Source organism: Amphiura filiformis, chromosome 13, assembly GCF_039555335.1.
Source record: "Amphiura filiformis chromosome 13, Afil_fr2py, whole genome shotgun sequence".
Taxonomy (NCBI): Eukaryota; Metazoa; Echinodermata; class Ophiuroidea; order Amphilepidida; family Amphiuridae; genus Amphiura; species Amphiura filiformis.
This window is the reverse complement of record NC_092640.1, coordinates 57,722,558-57,748,531: the sequence shown is the minus strand read 5'-3', so window position 1 is coordinate 57,748,531 and position 25,974 is coordinate 57,722,558. Positions and strand designations below refer to the sequence as shown.

The 25,974-nt window shown below is 34.2% G+C and overlaps 1 protein-coding gene across 1 annotated transcript; it reads left to right on the top strand.

The window, feature by feature from the left end:
* Positions 1-951: 951 nt before the first annotated feature.
* LOC140168567 (pyruvate dehydrogenase protein X component, mitochondrial-like) lies at positions 952-4,198 on the top strand. Its single transcript, XM_072191966.1, has 2 exons — positions 952-1,055; positions 1,970-4,198. Exon 2 carries the CDS (start codon positions 1,986-1,988, stop codon positions 2,211-2,213), a length of 228 nt encoding a protein of 75 aa, XP_072048067.1. The 5' UTR covers positions 952-1,055; positions 1,970-1,985; the 3' UTR covers positions 2,214-4,198.
* Positions 4,199-25,974: the final 21,776 nt, after the last annotated feature.

Here is a 25,974-nt window from a genome sequence, read left to right as displayed (position 1 = left end):
AAATACTGAATAGGTGTGCATTGGGATATTTCTCTGCTGTGTCCCTTCATTCTTGTTTTGAATCAGTTACAACATGGGAAGCAACTGTTTATAAAATCTTTTCAGGACCTGTCCAAGAGCCAGGTCAATTTTCAGGTAATAAGATCTGTTACCCACTTGCATCCCTATTTTCACATCTGGCTGCTTCAGTGCTGAGAATAAAGATGAATTTATACTTGATCGCTTTTTGCAGAAAAGTGATTCTCACACATGCATAATGTTTACTTCTGTCTTCAGAGCATCAAGCTGATCAATCCATACAAATCGCTGAGGCAATATCGCTTATGCGAAGTTGAAGAAATCTCAACTCCTGAGCGTTGTCGCTAACACATTAATGCATTGATCAATCATTTCATATCAACTGGATCTATTATTTTGCTAATTGATTTACCTGACTCGATCATTAACTTTGGAGATGAATTAATTCAAAGCAATAATTATTGACAGCAATGGATGTTCTGCAATCGCGATCACCTGATTAGTATGCCGACTGACGCGAGTATAGTCCCACCTTCGAGTAAAGCCCCACCCCAAATTTTCGAGAAAAAAATGAAAAAATTGTAGGTTTTATGTGTTTTGAATAAATTTGTACTCTTGTCATACTCTATTAATGATTTCAAAATAGAGTATGACAGTACACATTTATTCAAAACACATAGGCCTACAATTTTTTTTTTAAATCAACCGTGAATGATCCTAGCATTTAGCTCTAGGTCCAGGGACACTCCAAAGCCAAAAAAATAAATAACTTAAAAAAACCAAAAAAAAAAAAAAAAAATGGGATGGGACTATACCGAGTCAGTACGGTAAATGTAAAAGGGATGAGCGATTCATCTCAAAATTCAGTGATTGCCCATCGCTTTCCAAAAGCGGTGCATTGCAATCGCTCAGCGATCAAGTATAAATTCAGCTTTAGTTTATAATGGGTATTTGACATTTTGTGTTTTGCAGGAGTTAGTAGAAAGAGCAAGAGAAGGCAGGTTAAAGCCACAAGAATTTCAAGGAGGAAGCTTCAGGTAAAAATAAATACACTGTCTATATAATATGTTGCTGTAAACCTTTGAAGAGCATGTACCTACCATGATGTTGCAAAGTCAGAGCTAAAAATGCGCACGGCTAAAGTCCATTAATAAATTTCCACTGGGCAACAGATCGCCTCAGGAGTCAATCAGAGACAAGTGCGTTTCAATGCAGTAAATACACTTAGGCTTTAAAATACACTCTTGGCAAAATTTACAGAAAAGATTAATAATAGGTCAGAGTTCAACATGCCCAAAACTGCCAAAGAGTCCCACAATGCTTAAGGAATTTGTAACGTTGTTACTTGTTCAGGGCACTGGAAAAAGAACACTCACGTAAACACCAGCATCAACAAATGGATAACATAAATTCTGCAGTATATACATTGTACAGTATTGAAATCTTCAGAATTATGTGCTATGATTGAGCATGCACGGGCATGAATGCAGAAATGATAAACAGTCATGCTGATTGGCAAATCAACAGTCATGACTCATGACAACAAAACAGGGACTTTGACAAATTTGGTCATTGGTGTGTGGAAGGGCAGAGACTTTGCCTCTTCTAAGCAATCGATGATTACTGGCGATACCAGAATTTGGACAATTGACTGTAGTGCACAACTTCTTCACACTTAAACACCCCCAAAAGAAATGCCCAGTAGTTGATTTGAAACGCGCATATTGCGAGGTTAATTGTAATGCCTGCTTTTGTATGATGTAAGCATTGCAACTGCATGGATTTCAGGATTTCCCAGAGATTTCCCTTGACCATGACATACTGCTATTTATTTGTTTTATGCTTTTGTATGATGTAGTGCTAATGTCACTAGTGACTTATCATTATCCTGTGACTTTTTCCTGTGTTTCCTCTTTTTTTATTCATATCTTGTCCTTTTACTTTGTTACAGTGTTTCAAATCTAGGCATGTTTGGCATCTCACACTTCACCGCTATCGTCAACCCACCGCAAAGCGCCATCATAGCCATCGGCGGATCACGTCTTGTTCCATCTGTAGATGGCGGCAAACCAGATACCGTGGCAACTGTTACCATGTCAACTGACACAAGGGTAGTGGATGGCATTATGGCAGCAGAGTTCTTGGAAGCTTTTAGGCAAAATATAGAGAATCCTTTAAGATCAGGACTTTTATAATACAAAGATATATATATAAATTATAATAAGTTACACATGAAATGTGTTTCAGAAAGTTATTTTTATTCTGAGAATAAATGAGTGGACTCTGTTTGCTTTGCTCCTGGCCAGGAAACTAGTATGCCACCAGATTATTTTGCCATGCACCTGGCAAACCTTAGTGTGCTCATGTGTTGTACACCTCGTGCACGCTAAGCCCTATATGCGCACATTTGTGTAGCATGTGTGCTTTAAGACACAAAATTATATTTTGATTTTGGGTGTTGTCCAAAAACTGCCAGTGGGACTATTCTGGTCTCCATCCAAAATAATGATCCAATATGAGGGATTTTGCATAACACAATGCAGAATTTTGTATGTCATACTATCTGATCTAATCATACCAAAGTAGGCAATAATGAAATTGAAATATGGGCAAAAGCATATAAAAAGCTCATAATTTAGCTGCCACGTTTGCCTTTTTTTATGCCTATCAGTAGGCTTGGGTACTGAGCAAGTTAGTGGTGATAGTAACTCAGTTTTCCGACTTTTTGTTTGAATGGACTCGATCATGTCACACACAAATTTGGACATTGCAGAATGGGAGTATAGACCTACAATCCTGGAAAAAAGTCCTGGGACTCTTTCGTGCAGAACAGAAAACTCACTCACTCTCCCCATGCAATGTTGGGAAATGCCAATGTCTTCAGCAGTTTTCCAATGTGTTCCAACATTGATTGATGGGGAGAGGGGATAGAGTACATCATTATTGTAGATGTCCTGTTTACTCCAAACACAATATACATTATTTCTGTGGTCAGGTCATGAAAAACTTGTGCAAAGAATTTCTATAAGGTGTGCCAAGTGTTCCAATGACTTTTTCAAAGATGGTAGAACATTTGTGAGAGGATGAAGCACCATGAGTCATGATATCAAGCAAAAAAGAATAAACAAAAACAACTATTTCTATTTTATTTGATGCTCTTGCAAATTAAACAGACTACAATTATGATAAAAATAACATCAAAATGTACCTGTTGCTCCTAAATGTGATGATATATATACAGCTGGGAAAAAATGAAGATTGTATGTAAAAAACCCTTATTTTTAGTTATATCATGATGTCAATTATAGTGACAACTCAATTGCTATGTTATGTCATGTAAATATATAGAATGTAATCTGGTAGACATAATGCAATGGAGTCTAAGTAGAGTAAAAGACACTTGTGCAAAGATGTGAAATTAATGGCATGTACCTCATTTGTTCCATTATCCTCCCAAGGCACTTAACAAAGTTATATTGGTGGGGTGCTTAACAGGGCACTTATTTCAAACATTGTTTACATAATTGCATGTAAAAAGGGCACAAAATAATCATCCATCACCACCTCATGCATATCACATGCACTTATCACAGGGGCTAAGGGGCACAGCGGTCCAAGGGGCAGGGTGGCGCAGTGGTCTAGGACTTCAAATCGTACTCATGAGTAGCTCAAGGTTATGGCATGTGGCGTCAACATGTTATACACTCAGGCATAGCCCTTCACCACTATTGCCTCTCCCCACCCAGGTGTACAAATGAGTACCGGCTTTATAAGAAGGTGACAGACTCGCTGTGGAGGTGGTGTAGCAATCCCCAGCAGTCCCATCATCCCATTTACCATTTACCAGTTTTTAGATCAGGTGGTTTTTTTTGTCGCCTAATGCCATCTTAAAAGTTCAGTAAATTTAGGGGAGGGATTGCATGAAAATTTCCCAAAAATAGACAATCCATTGATATTCTACACTGAAATATTTTGTGAATTGTGAGCAAGTAATGATTGTGAACGAAGTGTGGTTTTGTGATCACTGTACATGCAATCAAACGTCAATGACTCAGTGGCAGACATACTTATTCTCTAATAACGGGCAGTGATTACCATAGTTGAATACACTCAGTACATTGTATATTCCCAATTCGCTGTAGAAGTGGGATTAACTACCATAGCAATAGATAAATGCACAATTTTTGCGATTTTGATATGTATCGCCCTGCACTACAAGCAGGTTGCACTCATCACCTGTGTCTGTCTGCACTCATAGATTGAATACAATACCACTCTTTCAAAGATACTAATCTTGTAGGTGTGAATGATCATCAGCAATCAGCATGATATGAATATGCTATAAAATTACAATCCAAGTCTTTATCCCTGTTCTTTGACATCTATGGTTCAATGCATAGGTACCGTGTGAACGTTGTAGTGCAGAGCGATATATTCAAAAATTGTATTCATCTGTTGCTATGGTAGTTAATCCTGTTACATCATCACTTCTACAGCGTATACAAATGCTTACGTGTACAATGCAATGAATGCTTAACTCATGCATATCTCATAGACCCCAGCTAATTGGGAAAAGCTAAGCCATCGAAACATTGATGTTGTTTGTTATACGGTTGGTCCATAAGGACACACATTGTCATCATTTAGAAACAAACACTGAAACCATACAAGATGCATAAGTCAAGCCAATAAATTGACTAATATATCAAATATAATCAGTCTCAGCCAAGAGTGAGTGAAGGAAATAAAATAAGGATTGAAGTGAAGGCTATGAAAACTACCGTATTTCACTCTTATGTGGCAGTGACGTCGGCAAGTTGAGGCAGCTGTTTCATGGGTGCATCTATATGGCGTCTTTAATCGCATGCATGTGTGCACCAGTGCCTTAAGTGAAGCTGCACCCAATGAAGTGCACACTGGTATATACCACACCAGGTTAAAAAATGGTATAGCTGAGACAAACCTTTCCTAAATGGCTTAAACTTCTAATTATCTTCTTTTGTCAGTTTTAAAATCATGCAAAATGTTTCTAATACCGTATAGAAGCAATATGGTCAAATCTTTTTGTTTAAAAATGAATTTATATTGTGGTGATTTGTAATCATAATTAGTACTGTTGTCTTTTAATATCTTTAAATCAAATTTCTAGCTAAAAAGATAATGCTAATTAACTTGTTCTGTGAGGACATCCACTGCCTATGGAGTCCTAACAAGGCTGTGGGGACATACCTCAGTCCCCATAAACAAGTCATTTTCAGACAATTGTATTTTCATTTATTTATTAAAGCAAAAAGGTTCACACAATTTCATACCTACCCCCTAAGGATGATTTTGCTGTAATTTGGTATTAAAGCCATAATTTTGATTTTGTTTTTCTTACCCAAAATGGTGAAATATTATTAGTACTAACTGTCAGGAAGTGGTTCTGTCCATTTGAAGCAGAAATAAGGAGGTAGAGTGAAAGAAACCCACTGGCTATTTCGGCTGTTTACCATTGAGTTCTATGGGAGACTTAATGTCTGAATATGACATTACATATATGTCTGAAATTGCCCTATTGATTTACAAGAACAATGATTTGGCAGATTCTGTGTAACTTGCAACATGTGTAATCATTGCAAATGTGCAAAAATTCAGGTTTTTGAAGGAAAAAAACAAACAATTTCATATTGTACAATCATACATTATGGCTTTTAAGAACCAATTTTACATCTTGGTGTATAGTTTCATACTCTGATAATGACAGTGCCATGCTATATGAGGCACATACGTATATTGAAGAAAGGTTTTTATTATCCCACCAGATAATTAAGTAGTCACAAGCTACGTGGTGGGTCAAAAACCCTGCTACCTGAAGGTCCTCATGCAGAAATCCTTATAACTTTGTTTATCCAAAAGATGTTATATGTGACACGATCTGTTGAGGTATTTTTAAAAATTGAGTTGCTAATTATTATACCTTATACTAACATTGGGCTATCATATACTGAAAACACCAAAGGTCTAGCATGCTTGATTCTGAAGTTTTGAGGTTTTGTGATGTGTATTTTCTTATGATTTTTTTATTTTTTTTACTCCATATTTTTGCCTTTATCTCAATTTCAAATTTGTGGCCTTTGGCCCCAAAGGACCAGATCGTGTCACATATTAGAGTGTATGGACTCCAAATAACCCCACACCTAAGGCTATGGTAAACCTGTCATATTGGCTTGTCATGCATAGAGACTAAAATAGTATGTCTCTGGCACAAAGGTTTATGCATACAGTACTTACATGAAGTGCATGATCACATTCCATGCAGAGTGCAAACAAACATTAAATCAACGCTTGCCTGGCACATGGCAAAATAATGTGCAGGTAGGCTATTTTGCCTTCCATATTAAGCAGCATGCATAGTTGAGACACACTGATATCAACATTGTGTATTTTTTTAATCATCTTGCATGTGAAAGTATCTGCAGGAGGCTACATTTGAATTGTACAAAATAAATGATTTTTCCCCTGATGTGAAGATATATTTGAAATGAATTGTATGTTTATTGTTCAATGATTCATAACATTGTATACCCGATTGTGATGACAAATGGAGTTCATTTCACCAACATTGGCAATATATCGCAAGTAAACCATCTAAAGTCAAAACCCATCCATCGTAATTCTTGTGATTTCACACCACCAAATAGAAATATGGTTGTACGCCCTTAATTTTGATTAAAAAAAAAAAAAAAACATTACCTCATTAAATTAAGCATTAAATTGAGCAGAAATTTGCTTAATTTTGGCTAAATTTGGATTGGTCATGATCAGTTATGTTAAATCCTCCAAGTTACCACAAATTGCAGATATCAAGTATTTTTCAATGATTTTAAGTAGCCCTTTTCTGTTTTCTGTGCAGAAACACTGGCATGATTTTGTATGTAAATTAGGTAATTCCCAGACATCATAGACTAGACTTTGTGGGCCAGTCATACAAAATAATGATGATCAACCTATTTTTTCCCATGCAGAGGGATCAGGCAAGGATTTCATCCATTATAGCTATCGCTAAGAACAGAGTCGCTCCTGTGAGGAAAAAAATGTGTTTTCATAAGGCAGATTTAGTACATGTCTGTAGGGGACTTTGATTTGGTGGTGTGAGATCTTATTAGTCCAATGAAAGAATTCTAATGGGTTTAGGATTTATTATGCATTGTAGATGCTACTGAAATTCACTCCAGGTTCTACTTTTTGTGTAATCTTTTGTCTCCTATAATTTGGTTCACTTCAAGTTCCATAGTGACGTCAATGCTTTTTTGCGATTGCACCGTAAGCGTGCCAGCAAATCGCTCTTGTTCGTGTGTGTGTACACTTTGCGTGATTAACTTGACGCGCTCGATTCACTGCTTAGGCCAACGAAATACGCACATACGTCACTACCAAACTTGAGGTGAACCAAATTATAGTAAGAGATTATTTATAGTTCAGATGCAAAATGCAACATACCCGAAAGACTGCCCAGTGTATTTATGGTCTTGTTAAATTAATATATTGAGATACTTTTGTAAACAAGGCAAAACTCATGCTCATAATGTATGAGCTTATAACATGAAATTTATTTTTACAAACCTGATTTTTGGTATATTCACATACCGTATTTCCTAATAGTCGCCTGGGCTCGGAGCCATTGCATTTTCCAAAGGGGGGGGCATTTATTAGAGGTAATTTTAGAACAATAATTCCTGTTAAAATCATTAGGTAAGCTTAAAACTGACACTGAAATGAACTATGAACATAGGAATGATGATTTTCGTTCACTTTCGGGTTTACAACCAGATTTTCGCCAATTACCGACGCCATTAGTGGCCATGTGTGCACCTTGGTAAGCTTGCTACACAAGATACAATGTAGCAATATATCAGCATTTTTGAAACCTCTTGACTTGGGCTAATTGTATAACAATCCTGTGTGCTCATTTTAGTGATAACAATTATAAAGCAATAATATGTGATCCGTGGATTGGCGCTGATTGTACATATATTATTTATATTTAGTGCAGCTTGCAGCAGCTGGAACGTATAAATAAGACGAATAGCGATATGCACACAGTTTATAAATCACTGATTCAATGATACACATGCATGGCCGGCAGTGCACATGCACGAGACGTGTTTGGTCATCACTCGATCGATGAACTCGGAATAAAACCGAAATTAATCATGAATATAAAAACTTAAGTTGTGCTGTAATTTAAAGCACTTCACGCTTAGTCTTCCACGGGGTATTTTAGTACACCATTGGGCATTACAATCATGCAAAAGTAGAAATTCAAGAAAATTTGAGGCATCCCTGTGGAGAAAATCATTATGGTTATTGGTGTAAGGCTGACATAGGGGTAAGCTTGGAACAGTTTTGGTAGGGTAATGTAAATAAGTCCCCACTCCCTTGATCAATGTTGAATCCAGCTTTTTTGGTCACATGCGCCTAGTGGCTCCCAAAGGGACGGTTTGTGTGTTAGGAAAGGTTTTGGCTTGACACCAAAAAAAAAATCATGTTAAATATAATGGAAATATGGCCATAATATAGGGCATGTTTTCCTCTATATTTAGGCAACGATTGTATGTTGTTTTTTAATGGTAAAATCCATTTTTTATTTGTCCATTATTTTTTTTTCCTCTTGTGAAATTATTCTAAGGGACCCAATTTTTTTTTTCTTAAGCGGACCAGAGCTCTTTGTCAATACCCTGGGATAGCGAGTTGAATTTCGGAAGTTCCCTCTCACTAATTGTTACAAACTTGTAATTATTACACAGAAAACTATGAGCAGGCATGAAGATTTTTCTGCCCAAGCAGGAACTCCTGCTTTTTTGATGTCCAAATTTTTATTTATTTTTAGCCTGTTTTGGGGAATTTTTCCACATTTTACAAATTCTATGCTTTTTCAGAATGTTGCTGTTTTGTCATGGAAATCTGTTCTCATGCCTGTATGAGGTCAATAAGTAGATAATACGAATTTTATGAAATGATTAACACTAGTTACCAAACAATTACAAGGTCATGACTAGGTCATCAATGGTCATCTGAGGTCAGATGGGTGCCCAGAGATTGTTATATTTTCTTAATCTTTGCCTTAAAATGTCAGCAATTTTTGTTAAAATGTTTAAAAAGATCACTCCAAGGGTCATCTGAGGTCACAAAGATATACAATCCAGGAAAAAAGGTTGCACACTTTGTATCTTCATATCTTCCCCGAAGATCAAAATTTTCAAAATATGAAAGGTTTTAAATAATTTGGCATAAAATGGGTAGTTATATCACTTATATTTCAAAAAATGTTACAATTCCCATTTGATATCATCAGGACATTTATATTCAAATGTTTTCTGGATTGTAGGCTATAGATATATCCCACAAAAACGTTTATAACATTCCAAAAACTTTTTTTTAATTTTCGCAGAGTGGTGCTAGTTTTTTTTGAAACAACATATAACAATAATTTAAAATATATAAAGCAAAAATATATAAACAAATTATATATAAATCAAGGTATATATTAAAAACAAAAAAAAATTAATCAAAATATGCAAAATTAAAAATATAAAATTCAGGTCTTTTGGGGAAAATTATCTTCAAAAATATAAAAATTCAAAAAAATTAAAAATTGCATAAAAGATAATTATATAAAATTTTCTAAATATTTGATATCATTTTTTTCATATTCAGAATGCATCGATATGTCTGCTGTGCTCTCATATCCCACAAAAAATATTGTGCAAACATTGCTATCTGATTCCTTAAGAGTGGTAGTTTTGTTTTAAAATTTACACACATAAATATTTAAATATATAAATAAAATATATTATAAATATAAATATAAAATATAAAAATATAAAAATTAAAAATTAAAAATATAAAAATTAAAATTCAAAAATATAAAATTGAAAATATAAAAGATAAAAATATAGTAAAATTTAAAATAGCTCTACCATTTTTTGTTTTTGATCACTGTATAGCTGTCTGTGATACTTCTACTTCTTAAATATAAATAAATACTTACGAACATGTATGTTAAAACCTTATCATCAGACACCCAAAATGTAGAAATGTTAAAATCAATGTCATCCTTCTAATTTTAGCCAAATCCTCCCAAAGAGGTTTAATTACCTCACAATCAGAAATTCTAAAAACATTTTGAAAACATTGAAAACATGTTATTTAAGTGTTGACAAAATATATTACATTACAAAAAAATTTACATTTTAAACTTGTATTTTTTTCATATAAAACGTTTTCATGACCTTTTTTTTGACCAAAACGTGTTTATAATTAACATTTTTGTGCTTGCTAGGAAGACATAATTTATGATGCCACAACTTTTCTAGATACACAATAGGCCTATATTTTTTACACAAGATAATTTGGCATTTACTTGATGGAAACTTTTTAGCCTCATAACTGCTAAAGTGTTGGTCTAAAGTATATACAAGTATACATATTTAGAATATAGAAGTATACATATAGAATATAGAAGTAAAAGTGTACTTTACAAGTGACTTTTCAGGGAATTTAACTCAAACCCATTAATCAGGTGGCTTTAGAAACAAATTTAACTAGATATATTGCATCCTCAGAAGACCCCTTCTGTGAAAAAGTCCAGCCAGAGACCTTGAAGTGACTTCACAGTTATCTGACATGCAGTGTTTCAAAATATTTCTTGATCCCATATAAAAATTCTTTAGTATAATGAAGTCATTTTTGAATCAAGTTGATTTTGAAAGGTGTGTATTCAAAGATTGCCTGTTCAATTTTTCACATATTTGTACATAATTATGATTTTTTGTCACATTTTTAGTGACGTAGCACTAGATATATCAAAAATTACTAAAAATCACATTACCTACTAGTACAATTCTTCAGACTGGCAACCCATCACATCTGACTGCTTCCTTTTATAGGCAACAGGCAACTCTGAAACAAGGACGAGGGGCCTAATCACTCAACAAATCATTGACCAACTCATCACGACCCTCTATAGAGGTTTAGCTGCCTAGAAATTCTAAAGCACAAAGGTAGGTTTGTAAAAATATGCATTACCTCCGAATACATGTTAAAAGTGGCTATTTCACAAAAGAAGAATAGTAAACAATAGTTCATTTTTCAATAGGTGCAGGGTAAAACAACTTTATTTCTACCAAGTTTCATAAATAATTACGATTTTTATAACATTACTGAGATGTCTAACATTAATAGCAAGGCAGAGGTAATTTCGTGTAACTGTTGAATTTTCCTTGAAAGACGGTATGACAAAAGAACACAGTGAAAAATGTACATATTATGCCAGAGCTCATAGCATATAGCAATGTGTTGCAATCAAATCAAAATGTACCATGGCGTCCGACTTTAGAAAATTAATAATGTGATGGTAATCGGTCAGTGCCATAGAAAGCTATAGAGTGCTCATTTGACGGAAGGTCATTAGATTCAAATCATCCTGGATTTGACAACGTCCAGAAGACATTTAAATGTTTAGCACAATACCAATCTGGTTTGTGTAATTTGGTCCAAATTGATTTAAAGTAATTCTTTTGTACTCCATGCATTTGGTTATCTTCTGGAGCGAATATCTGGAGGATGATTTGAACTCATTGTCTCTTCTAGACAACACATTGATGGACCCTGGTATAAATAAAGTGCATCAAGTCAGTTTCTTTAGTATTATTAACATGCATGACTGACCAAGAGTAAATAGAACCTCTGAATAGCAAAAAGGACACTTTAGTCTGTTTACCAATCCTCTTTCAATCTACATTCATAGATTATCTTCTATGAATAGCTGTCTATAAGATGATTATGTAACAGTATCAATAACTTGTGATCTACTCTGTCGTTTAGTGCAGTATGCTCTCACATTTTTGCCCAACTATACATCTTATGATTTTTAACGGTGTGTAGAGTAGCCTGCATTAGTGCCTAACTCTGTTATATTGGCTGTTAAGTTAGGCAAATTGTTTTACAATCACCGTTAGAAAGTGTCTGGTTTGCGAAATTGCAATTTTCATTTTAAATCATTCAAATTGGAAAAATGTCAAAAACTTTAGCCCCTTTTGACCTTTATTGACCATATGACCTTGAAAATACCTCCATTATATTTTGAATCATACTAGAATATCAAATAACAAAATTTTATTCAAAAAAATTGATCTTTAATAGCATTTATTCATTTGACATTACCATCTGAAAGGGACAGACCCTCCCCATTTCATTAACCAAATGATGATAATAAACCTATAAACCAATGCTATAGATTTTGGCATTATTCTGATGATACCAGAACTTAATATGCAGGAAGAAGTGAACTTTAAGGTGATAAAGCGTTAGTAATCGTATAACCCTATTTTGAAAACCCCTTCATGACAATGTGTAAATTTGAACTCAAAATCCATGACCTTTACCCTATAGACACCAGCTAATGTCAGTGCATATGTGTCAATCTATAAATCTCTGTACTATGTAATCTGTAGGAAAGGAAGCATTTTGAACCCTTTGGTTATGTGCAGAAAAAGCCTTAATGAATATTCAAATTTGTTTTAGGTTGAGACTCCAACTATAGTCGATAGTGAAAGCATCCAAGTCTCATTGCGCTACCATGTAATCTGGGTAAAAGAAGAAGCATTTTTATCAACGTCTGCATTTTTTTTCAAGATTAGTAATGGCACATTTGGTCCCTAAATGGCCAATATGTTGTCAAATCAAAGCAAAAGGAAAAATTGTGGAGACATTTTTAGTTTTCGAACGGTCAAATAATTGGGAGCTAGAGACAATTATGTTAAATGTTGACCAAAGAAATAAAGAAAGAAAGAAAGACTTTAGAAGTGACCACTGGGATTTAGAGTCCAGCCGTTGGTCGGCTAGAAACAAATTCAAAGACCTCTGGCAAGGCAACCGTTACTTAAAGTTTCACGGAAGTATACATATTTAGACTTGATGAATTCTTCTGTGAGGTCAAATTTGGGCAAAAATGCTCAATTTTGGAGAAAATCCCGAAAAACAGGTTTTTTGACCCAATTTATTTCGGAACACGTAACAAAACAATTGTTGAGTAAAAAACACCATTTTATTAATTTATAAATTATCGAGGGCCCTTTTTTTATTTATTTTTTATTTTGAGAAATTTGCGCCATAAATGGTTGAAATTTGGGTGAAAATCAGGTGTTTTATGATTTTTTGGGGGCGAAAATCAGGGTTTTTTATGATTTTTTGTGGTGAAAATTTAGCATTTTGGAACCATTTTTGGTGTCTCAAAGTAGTATGAGGTCCCAAAATTTCCATAATTCTAGGGTTAAGAGTTAAGACCACCCTTATTATAAATCCTGCAAATCAAATCAGAATAAAAGAGTAGAAAGAAGTCAAATATTATAATAGTATAATATGTGTTGTGCTTAATCTGAGGAGTACCTCATTTGTTTCATCATTTGCTGTCATGTTGACCTTTGGATGAAAGGAGGCACAGATTCCCCTTGCTGGCTGGCTGTGAGATGCAGTGCTTTGGATCCACACTATCTTGTCATCATGTCATGTTGCATTGACACTTCACAATTTACATCTCCTTATTAGTACACATAGGGTCGTCATGAAATAATGTTATACTGGGGATCGTGAACAAAATCCGAGTATCAGCATGTGCAGAATATAATCATTCAATCAAATTTATTTATTTTCCTTCAAAAATGCTGCACCCCCGTATAATTAAATTACACACGCACAATTAAAGCAAAGCAAAGACAACGGGAACTGTAGCCATAACATTAATTAAACAAAATTAACATTGGGCTTCTTTTTATTATGGACAAGTTTTGGTATTGGTCAAGTTTTAAAAAGGGGGTACCCTTTTGTTTATGACTGTAACAAGAAAATTATACATTTGTAATTTCGCTTCTCAGAAAAAATAAAAGTGATCATGTCAACAATGTTATATAAAGTGGAATCAGTAACATCTTGGATAACAGAAAAACTTTACTTGGTTTCTTTACTAGTTCGGACTCAAATGCTATACTCAATTAACTAACTCGTCCAGAAAACGAGTTGGGCCTGCACTTTTCACATTTTCACGCATAGCGTGCATTGCGTAAAATCGACTTTCATCATGTTCATGATTAGCAATTGCATTTTTGCTTTCAGAAAATATAAAAAGGCCATGGCTTAAATGTGATATGCAGTAGAATTAGTAATATCTTGGCTGACAGAAAAACTTCACGGGTGTCTTTTTCCTAATTTTGGTATAGTGTTTCAAACGCTTTGCCCGATTTGGGCCACTTTTTGCCAATTTCGCACGTCCAGTTTGTACCACCTAAATGAACTCTCATGCTTATCGGCCAGTTAGTAAACAAATAATAATATATTTATTTCAAAATAAATTATAAACGCCCCATTGTCTAAAATTACCCATCTTCATGGTTCATTATTTAACTCAATTCGGTCACTTTTGCAACGCAAAGACACAAAAGTGGCCCAAGCTGTTTTAGGACTACTTTACCATGTTTACACAATTGGCAACATCTTCGCTTGTCGACCACCGATTTTATTGAAACAAAGATTATTTCTCGAAAACTAACTCCGTGACCCCTCTTTTTCATTTTAGATATTCGAAGTATATCGATGAAATTTAATTGGTAAGAAGTTTAAGAAAAATCGTTGGGCAGGATCTTGTATGGACTATTACCCCTTAAGCAATTACCTTGACGATCAAGTAAAGCAAAATACAATCAACAAGTGACATGTTTGCCTAATTCTATTTTCTATATTGTATAACTTTTTTTGTTACAACCTGTAGGCCCTATAGCCCTAGTTATATAGCCCGACATTTAGGCCGGAAAAAAAATCAATGTTTTGGTTCTCGTCCCCTCCCACCTATAGTTTCGGATTTTTAAAACTAGATTTTTCATACAAATTAAGTCTTTGGATTGCTTTAGAAAAACTTTATACATCTAAATAAGTTTAGTAGAGAACAAATATCACTTCTACGAGCACTGTTTGAAATGATCAAAAATTACTAATAATTATATAATAGGCCTACTTGTTTTACATTAACAAAAAAAAAAAAAAAAGGAAGAAGAAGAAAGAAACCAAAAAAAAAAACCTCTCTCCCTCATTCTTTATGAAAATCCTCTGGACGAGAATCAAAACATCAATTTTATATAATACATTTTCAGGCGACATTTTGCGAATCAACTTAACTTTGGTGCCTAGGCATTACTTACTCTTACTGATGGATTATGTTTTACTAAAAATATAGTGACTGACGGGGCACATTTCGCGACGGGTTTTGAGGTTAATAGATTTTTGCTACTCGGCATGCTCGGGACAAACTTAAACTATAAAGTACAAGCTGCAAGAACTTTGAAGTATGAGCATCATTGTGAAGAAAGAAGTCACTGCTAATTAAAGAGCAGCGCTACCGGAAGCTCCAAAGAACCTCTAATCAGAGTTGGTTATCTTTCTAGTGTCTTATAAACAAACAGTCAAACACCTAACAAGTCAACAATATCATTCTTACATGCCTCGTTAAAGATGATATCATCAAATAAAATGCTGCATCCGGCGGGCGGCACATGCTCAAGTTCGAGCCGACATTATAGTATAAAGCCCGGTATTAAAGTAAATGGCTTTTAGATCTCTTTCCTACCGAGATACCTTTCAAGTTCCACCCATCAAGTTTTTGTTAAACAAACTTATACTGAAAGTTTATTTTACAAAAACCGTTGTGTTTTCACTTCAGTTTTGTCCTCTGTTCACTTTTTGTGACGGATAAACACCACAAAGCTTGGTATATATTCATAGCTCGACCCTAGCATTTGACAAAACCTATCCAAATATTTATTCTATTGAGTAAGTTGTCCAGTTAGAGTTTGTCAAGCCTCTATACCAACTCAACAATGTAATTGTGTCGTCAATATTATGCACAATATGCAGTCAATTTGATTCAGTAATCGAAGGAAAAATAAAAACACTTAATTCTTGCATTGACATTTCGCAGACAATTTGGTACGCACCAGTAAGGACTCAAGTGGATCATACGGATAATAAATATCGAAGAAAACATACCAAGAAAATTGGGCAATATTTTATGTTTCATCTCGACGTGTATTTATTTTGGTTATAAAGCAAATCGTTTGGTCTTCAAACAAATTGCATCTCGCGCAAGTGGCAACAGGAACTTATAGCCTCAAGGTAAAGCTTAAAAGGACAAAGCAGTAAAACGTTTTTTTATTTATCATCGTGAAACAAAATTAATTTTTTTATGGATTGGAGGATCAAACGGGGCTTTACATGGATAATTTGATATATATTTTTAGGTGTCAACGTAGTGGCTATCCAGAAAGGCAATTGACAGCAATTGTATGACACAGGCTGCATGCTTCACGTCGGAGTCAATTTGGTGTACATGGAGATACCGTGATGGATTGATAGACTCCATGCATAGGAACAGCAGTATTCAACTGGACGGCGGCGACACATACTATGATGGACACCTATCTTTTAAGCGAAGTATATTTGTAAAAATATATGTGTGCCAACAACTTTTCATCTTTGAAACGTTGGCTCTCTTAAATAAACCAATCTAAATAATGGAATGTGAACTTCAGAACCATTTTCGTACGTATATGGCTACGTTTCTGGATGTTGAATAAAAGCAGACTGACACACACAAACTCTGAATCTCGATGGAAGTCATGGTCAGGTTCGATATATATTTTTCAAGAAAGCTGACAAGATAAGCTTGGTGGATTTATACCAAGGCTTTCAACTGCTTGTGGCCTGTTTTAAACTAAGGAGGTATTGGACGATTCGCACAACTTATTCTTGGAATGGATATTTTTACATTAGTAATTCGCATTTCAGGTTTTGGATTTATCTTCAGTATCTTGAGAGGTCAAACTAGAGCGAAGATCCTCAAAACAAACACCGAAAGCAGTCTGATGTTTTAAAGGGGAATTACATATTTTTATCTTTTAAGAAATTCTCATCATCAGCTACGGGCATTGTAGTCATTGGCACTGTCACATTGTGGAGAGTTCATCTCATCACAATGAACACATCGGTACCCCAGCAGCAGTGAACTTAGGGAATTATTTGGATTCTAAAGAACAATATCATCCTCTAGCTATCGGCTATTTACGCTAAGTTTTATACCATTAACTTCCGAAAAGAGAAAGTTCATCTTCATCAACTTTATACAACATCACGGGCAAAACAGATAGCCTACTTTTTTGTACGCTCCAGGAAAGTCAGTCAGGATAAATAAACATTTTACCATCATACCTAGGGGAATAGCAGCGTATAGAAAAGCGTTGGGACAATTCAAGAAAAAAGTACAAAGTATTGTGTGAGGAGTAGCTGGGGAGAGGGGATACAATTATTTGTGAAAAAGGTTTTGCTTGTGAGCTAACGGAAGACCAACATGAAATGTAACTATATGCCAGTGTGTAGATCGTATTGGATGCCTGAAAGTCGGATATAGCCCCCGAGTTTACACAAGTCATTTCCAGCATTGAAAGGAAATCTTGCACCTGCCGATATACATCAGTCTCATGATCGTATGAACACGAGATGAAAGAATCTTTTTAAAACAGCCTGATTTTGATTAAACATAGAGCCAAATAATTTGGATCTCATAACGTCTTGGAGTTATTATTTTGCCGACATGAAGCTATATTCGTGGATTGCCACCAGTTTAACATTCCTATTTGGTGAGTCGAATATTATTAGATTTTTTTTACATGTATTTGTTTTAACTTGCTGGATATAAATTCTTCATATGTTTGTAGAATGTCATGTTTGTTTTCTGTCATTGTGTGGTATGCAGCAGACAACCACTAGCCCAATTCTTTGAATTGAGTGAGGTACTTCACTTGGCATTATATAATTACATCAGATTGTCATTCAAACTGCACATGGTTAGTCAAGTTTAATCCAATTTGATTTTAAGTGTGAAATATATATAAGAGCAAGACGTTCAGTTTCACATGTAATATATTTGTATTCTTTTCAGAAAGGGTTTTCACATGATTAACAAGCAAGATTTAATATATTACTATAAAAACCAAGGATCTCATTTTGTAAATACAATAAGACAATCTACATACGAAGAAGTGCGAGGTTTTGTACACTAACTGTAGCTTATTTATATTATAAGTATAACAAATGCCTATAAAATGAAAATGCATAGTAGGTAATTTTTTTTCATGCCCTATAATATAATTCCCCCTATTGAGAAAAAAATGTTTTATAGACCTGACAACAAGTAAAATTGAGTAAAAAGGTCTGTCTATAAACATGTAAGACAAATTGATCGTTTTAATATGTCTAGAGCTTCTTAAGGCTAAGAATTCTTACTATCTTTTTAGTCGTTACAAAACAATAACTCAGTTTTATTTCTAACAACAAAGGCCTGCGGAAACAAGACATATCGCCAGCCGAGTGATACGATATTAATTGCCTAAATCAGTTTTTGTAATTTTGAGAACAACAAAGTACAAAATATGGTTCAAGCATGCATCTAAACATATTTATTCACCAATCTTTGCACAAGAACAAATGATAATGAGACGAATTAAAGGGAATAATCAGAAATAATTAGGGTGATTACGTAACTGATGCATGCTTGAACCGTATTTTGTACTTTGTTCTCAAAATTACAAAAAAATGACTTAGAAAATTTGAATGATCGTAAAAAGGGTGACGATATTTGTTTCGCCCTTTATTTGACAGTAATTCACTGTATTTTATACAGTGTATAGTGAGTCGTGGTTTGTAGAATTTGATGACGCGTATATAAATAAATAGCATGTCAGATTGGATGTACAAATCGTTTACACAAAAAGTCGATCCAATTTGTCGTTGACCTTGCTTGACACTTTACATTAAGATGGCACTTGTGATGAGAACAAATCAAGTGGAAAAAACTAAGTTTGTTTATTTTGATAAAGTCATATTTTTGATTTTTCAAATATACAGAATATCTCTGTGTAAAGTGGAAGACGTGATTTCCTGTTCAAATTTTACTATAATAAACATATATTTAAATGTATGTACACGACGAAGTTGGTATATCATGTTTTTTCTTTGTGATATGATGACAAATGGTGATGATTATCATACGTGATGGCGATATCGGTTTTCGAGATTATGATTACGAAGGATGTTAAAGTTTGACCATCATGGACATCTGATGACGACCGAGATGGCAAGGTGCCTTTGGTAAATGAATTCGGCTATCTTTACCTGAGCAGTGATGTAGTCAGGGGGATCCGGTGGGAACGTGCCCCTCCCCTACAGAAATGTTTCAGGGATAAAATGGGGACGGCAAAGAGTAACCTGTCATTAAGATTACTAAATGGGACGGAAATTTGGACGGAAATCCCCCCCCCCACTCAATGGTCTGGCTACACTGATGTACCCTTTAACGGAGTTCAGACACGTTTTATGTATTTAGGCTCGTATTTCAAATGGATCAGAAAGGTTTATTTTAAAAGTAATCTCATTGCCAACCACATGTAATATATTTGTATTCTTTTTCAGAAAGGGTTTTCACATGATTAACAAGCAAGATTTAATATATTACTATAAAACCAAGGATCTCATTTTGTAGATACAAATTTGATGAAGCACATGACTTCTTTTATTATAGTTTAAAATGCTCAAAAAGCTGTTGACATTAAACCAAGGTCTGAACTGATGTAGCTCCGTAAACCCCTTTTCAGAAAGGGTAAACATAGTAAACTTCTTCGTGGAAGAGGTCGAAGGATGTTGTGTCATTAATAACAAAAGGAAGTTATGGAATTACACTAAATTTAAGTACAGAAAGAAAGGAGGAAAACGTTCGTTCTTTTAATGCTATTGAGAAAAAATTGTTTATAGAAAGACAAAAGAAAGAAAGAAAGAGGTCTGGAGGGGAGAAAGAAAGAACGTTTTAAAAGAAAGTCAGACAAATAATTTGGGGGAGTGGAGAGGATAAACTGATAAAGAAAGAAAAAGAAATGCATTAGAAATTCATATTAAAGGAAACAATTGTAATTTTGAAGAAAAAGAAGAGGGCAGAAAAATGGAAGTAATAAAGAAGTGGCTTGTGACAAAAAAGAGAAGAGGCTGAAGAAGATAGAAAACATTTCCACTGATGATAGGCCTTTCAACCTTTATTGACCTTCGTTGACACTTTACATTGATGGCACATGAGAACAAATAAATTCGAAGTTTGTTTATTTTGTTCAGTACACTGTCAGATCATGCTGGTGATTTATAAATCGGAGCGTACGGCAAGGTTGAGCTGAGACATTCTCCTCCACTTTCTCTAATGTCTGTTTGGCATTGGGGTGTATATAATCAGGATAATCGGTAATAGTTTCACAATCAATTACACACTTGAAAAACAATCAGTAATTACAAATTAATTTTAAGCTTGATTTCCTGCATGCTCAGGTTTCATGGCCACTTTAACACTCTATATATATTTCGATGGAGATCATTATATGCATGTTCCGACACAAGTTTTTGTCATTGTCTTTTGGCCTTCGTAGGTTTAAATTACCACACATTTAGTTCGCACAATGGTCTTTTGTATGTGCCTATTTTTTTGAAGAAAAGTCTAAAATAAATGTTTAGGGATATTAGGCACACGTGCATGTTATGATCTGAAAAGTTCAACACATTAGTATGTGTTCGATAGTGTTCAAATGGGGGGTAATCTCATTGCCAACCACCAAAGGGAACAAAATACCAAACAAAAATAAAATAAGTCTGCATAATTAAGGAGATACAATTATTTTTATTTTGTTTCAGATCATGCACTATTTTTTATTAATTATTGTGAGGGAAAACTTATTGGAATTCTAGAGTATTTAAAATAATTGTTAGTTATTTTATTTATTTCTGTAAAATGTAGGCCTACATTAAAATGTAGAGTGTGAAGGGTGAATACAATTTCAGTATTCCTTATTTTTAAACTATGAAATGCCTTCTTTGGGCCATGCGAAGAAAAGTCCACAGAACTAATTGGCTTTTTTAAAGGGTTATTTTTATTTTCCCACACCATACGCTCTCTTCCCTCTGTAAACTTTGTCCCAGTTTGCGAGCCAAAATACTTTGGAAGTCATCTAAGTACATAATTCGGGGTATATAATCAAGAAACGGTTAGGGTCATTAATCCATAATCAAACTCTTCAAGTTTTGTGTTGTGGTGGATGATTGGTAATATGGGTATATAATTGAAGACTATTAAGGTAATACACTATTTTAAAGTGTTGCGATTTGGTAGTTCACAACATCTTGCGTATAGCAGTGAGCTTCGGCAAAAATTGCATTGCTCATTTCCTTGCGAGCGTGTAAAAGACTTCAAATATCACAGAAAAGCTTTTATAAGTCCTGTGGTTCTTGAGTTATGATGTAAAGAGGGTTGAAACAACAACACTTTTGTAAAATGTACATAACTCATTAACAACAATAAATTAAGCAAGTTTACAAAGTATATGATTTGTAGAATGAACTTTTGCAAAACATCAATGTGTTATTTTTTCAATAATATATTGATTTAGACAAAAGAAATCGATTTTTTTGGCTGCTTCGACCAACAAGACCGCATCTACCCTTAATATAGCCTTTAAATGCTCAATAACAAAACAGTTGCCTAACATTATAATATCAATATTCTGAGGTATGGTAAAATATGGTTATAGCAGCTTAATTTCATTATGCCTATTAAATTTTAAAAGAAAATAATGCCATAATTGCTAATCTGTAAATGATGCAATTCGTGGGATAGCCATATTAAGCAACATAATCTGCATGATCAACATGATCAATAGGTAAAACATCGATATACAGGGTGTCCCATAAAAAAATTACCGGTTGAATGAATTTGGACATAAGTCGAGAAATAGACATTTGGATCAAAACATTTAAAATGCAGCGCGTAGCTTATTTAATTTATATACGCCGCAAATATTAATTGACTTGGTTGACTTGTTTAATACGAAGGAATAAGCGATTACACAATGCGCGCACCGATTGATGCAATTCATTCCAAGTTTGATCAACAAGCGCTTTTTCATACTCGCTCACTCCTTCCTAAAGTTTGTGTATTTCAGAAAATTTAGTCCTCTTATCTATTTTATAATCCAACAGTGTTAAATTATGTTATTCATGCTTTCATTGATGTTGAACAACCTAAATATAACCTTTGATTTGCCTTCACCATGTTCACAGTCGTTGAATTATAACACGGATTCCTGAAATTGGATAACATTAACAACTTTAATTCTTTATGCAATATGTTCAACTTCAAAACCCCTTACATCCACTTTTGACTTTTTGAGAAAAACAGCTTTTTTTTAATTGTGCAAGTATTACTTGTTCGATTTGATTCAATTTGGGATTGGATGATGAATAGAAACTAAAAGAGTAGGTTTGGGACAATTTTGAAGGCTTCCTATTTATTTTATTATTTTTTTATATCGTGTTTTTGTGGATGTAAGGGTTTTAACAAAATAAATTTGAGGAAAATGGCAGTTTTTGAGTATTTCCGAAGCTACACCTTTTGTTAATTAAAATGTTTTTTCAAACATAGTGATTTAAAACAGTTCCTTTTGGTTTTAATAGGTAAAGAACATTCCAGGCTACCATTATACATCAAAAATTTAAAACAAAACAATTTATATTCATTTTAAATTCAGATTTGGAAATTTAAGATTTCCCAAACGGGAAATATCGATAATTACCGGAAGGGAAGGTAGTATGAAGGTCAAACAACCATATCGTGCGTATTTTCAAATGTGTATTTTACCCACACTATAAATATTATGCCAATAACTCAATTTGTTCAAAAATGGATGTAAGGGATTTTGAAACAAGCTCTTATATAAAGCCCATTGATATGATCTAAAGTTCTTTCAAACTTGAATTGACGCATGCGTTATGTAATCGCGCATTTCTTCGCAATTAGTCAACCGATTCAAGTAAAATAGCGTATAAGATGAAGATTAAAATGGGCACACGCTTTTTTTTACTTGATGGATTCAGATACCTATTTCTCGACTTACCTATGTCCAAATTCATTCACCCGGTAATTTTTTTATAGGGCACAAAAACACATTTTCCACATGGTGAACCATCAGGACCAGCGAAATATATTTTTTAGAACAAATTATTTTTACCATGATTTTTAACGTTACAATGTTTCGACATCTACATTATTGCCAACAATTTTAAAATGTTGTACATAAACTGAGCTCAAAAAGAAACTTATAATTTTTAACAACTTGTGAATCACTAGGGGTGTAAATTCACGGTTATTTGTCGATTTTTTTTAATTAAAAAAAAGTTTTATAATGTTTTTTCTACCCTTACACAAACTCTAACCCCTTCCCAAACCTTACTACATGTATACAAATCAAATCTACCCAACCCCAACTAGCCTAACACCCTTGCCATGCCCCAACCCCCAAAGGGAACCCCAAATCGGACCTGTATTAGCATGTTTAGTAAAAGTTTCAATTACTTTATTTAGCCTCATCTCATTAAAATGACAATTTTTATGGCTAATTATAGGAAGGAGAACCCTTTCACATAATTTTGGAAATTGAAAAAAAATCTAAAATTCTGAAAATACCGTCCAGAAAAAATACATTTAAGTGCACAAGCTTTTTTCTTCTGGGTAAGAATTTTTTTCTTGCATGCAACAGTTTTTTCTTGCAGGTTAGAAATTTGATAAATAGGCCCATGCATGCATTTTGTATATGATGACCTTTTATCAAAAATTCTAACCTGCAAGAAAATGTTGCATGCAAGAAAAAATTCTTACCCAGAAAAAAAAAGCTTTTGTACTCTAATGTATTTTTTTGGTATTTTTAGAATTTTAGAAATTTTTTAAATTTCCAAAATTATGTGAGACGTTTCTCTTTTATTTTGTTAGCAATAAAAATAACAATTTCGATGAAATGAGGCAAAATAAAGTAATTAAAACATTATTAACACGTCATGCATTTAAAAACATGAAATATAGGTCCGATTTTCTGGTGAAATCAATTTCTCCCCTAATTTCCTTTTGGGGGTAAGGGCAAGGGTTTTGGGTTAGGTTAAAGGCTAGGGTAGGCTTGTATACATGTAGTAAGGTTGGGGGGTGGGTTAGACTTTGTTAAAGGGTAGGATAAACATTGAAAAACTTGATAAAAAATTAAATTTAAAATTTTTTATATTTTTTTTACGTTTAAACGGTTAGCGATTTTTCTAAACGGATAGTGCATTTAACGGGCGGTTACACGTGAAACGTAGACACCCTTATGAATCACATGGTCATATCTTAAAATCATGTCCATTAAAATGAACCAAAATTATACACAGGATTACTTCAATAATCTATTAAAGACACATGTCAGTAACCCAGCAGTTGTCCAATTGACACAACAGCAAAAGCACTGATGCGGACCAGCTTCCTGGGCCACTTTTACAGCCCAATATTTGGCACCCAGCACAAGAAATCTGTGAGAATGCATACAAGATCCTTACAAAGATGATTAAACGGTGCTGCTTTCAGCTTTTCACGCACTTTCTTGGTCTTGTTGCACACTATTCCACTTACTCTTTGGGGATTATCATTTGTGCAAGGATCTTGTACTAATTCTCACAGATTTCTTGTGCTGGGTGCCAATTATTGGGCTGTGAATGGGGTCCAGGATGCTGTTACTGTACTGACATGTGTTCGGAGTAGAGTATTGAAGTAATCCTGTGTGCAACTGTGGTTCATTTTGATAGACAGAATTTTAAGATATGACCTTGTGAAAAATTATGTTTCTTTTTGAGCCCAGTTTATATTTCTAACCAAATTTGAACATTTTTATAAACAAAAATAGGTTTTTTATAACTAACAAATTTTTGAAATTTTCTCAAGATTACAGATATAACGTTTAACATATTCTTCTTTGACCCTAGAACTACTGAGTCATATTTTGCCACACGGACTACGAAGGGGGTGTTGCAAACCCCTAATTTTCAACAATAATTGTCATAATACCGTTATATTTGGAACTAATGTATAGTTATGGTATGGATCTCCTCTATCCAGTGATACCAAAATACATATTAAGTCCAAACATTCCCCATATAATGTCGTTATGACGTCCTTATATGCGCGTACGAAGGGGGGTGTTGCGAACCCCTAATTTGCAATAATAATTGTCATAATACCGTTATACAGGCTGAGTCAAAAGAAGTAAACTCATGTTTGAGGGGCTATAACTCCCGAGATCTGTAAAGAATCTGCTAGAAATGAAAATATCACTGGAAAGAGCATTTAAAATTCTACACGTCTAAATAAAAAAAAAGAATTGTTGCAATTGCTCACAGCAAACTCAAGTTATAATCATTTGAATACAATCACCCATTTTTGTAGCTGCACACGATTGCACTTCCCAAGTAGGGGCCTACCTATTATATTGATTGGTAAGGCGCGATATTCAAATGCAAATAAAGTTCTGTGGCAGGTATGGTTTCGTTCAATAATTCCTACATGTTAAAGGGTTCTTTTCAATATGAAGTTTACTTTTCATTGCACTACATTATAATAAAATGGGCCAAATGACAACATGGCACCACAATTTACCGCACGGGAGCGCACGTTTCTTTCGACGAAGTATCATGAAACAAAATTAGGAAATTCTGGCTATGTACATTGATTTTCGGGTAAATGAGCGCAAATTAAAGATGGATCTACGATTAGCTTAAGTCGTTAGGGCGTAAGACGCGCATTTTGTTTCATGGCGGATTAAAGCTCTTAGGGGGATGGTACAACCCCTCTTCGTAGTTCTAGAGTTAAAAAACAAATTTGCAAAATAAAACAAGCAAAAAATTGTTGTATTTGGGGCCTAACCACCATACAGGGTGTCTCAGAAAGAATTGTACCGTCTGAAAATGTATTGTTCAAATATATTATTT

Coding starts and splice junctions, on each gene's coding strand:
- LOC140168567 (XM_072191966.1), top strand. CDS start 1,986: ATGTTTGGCATCTCACACTTCACCGCTATCGTCAACCCACCGCAAAGC.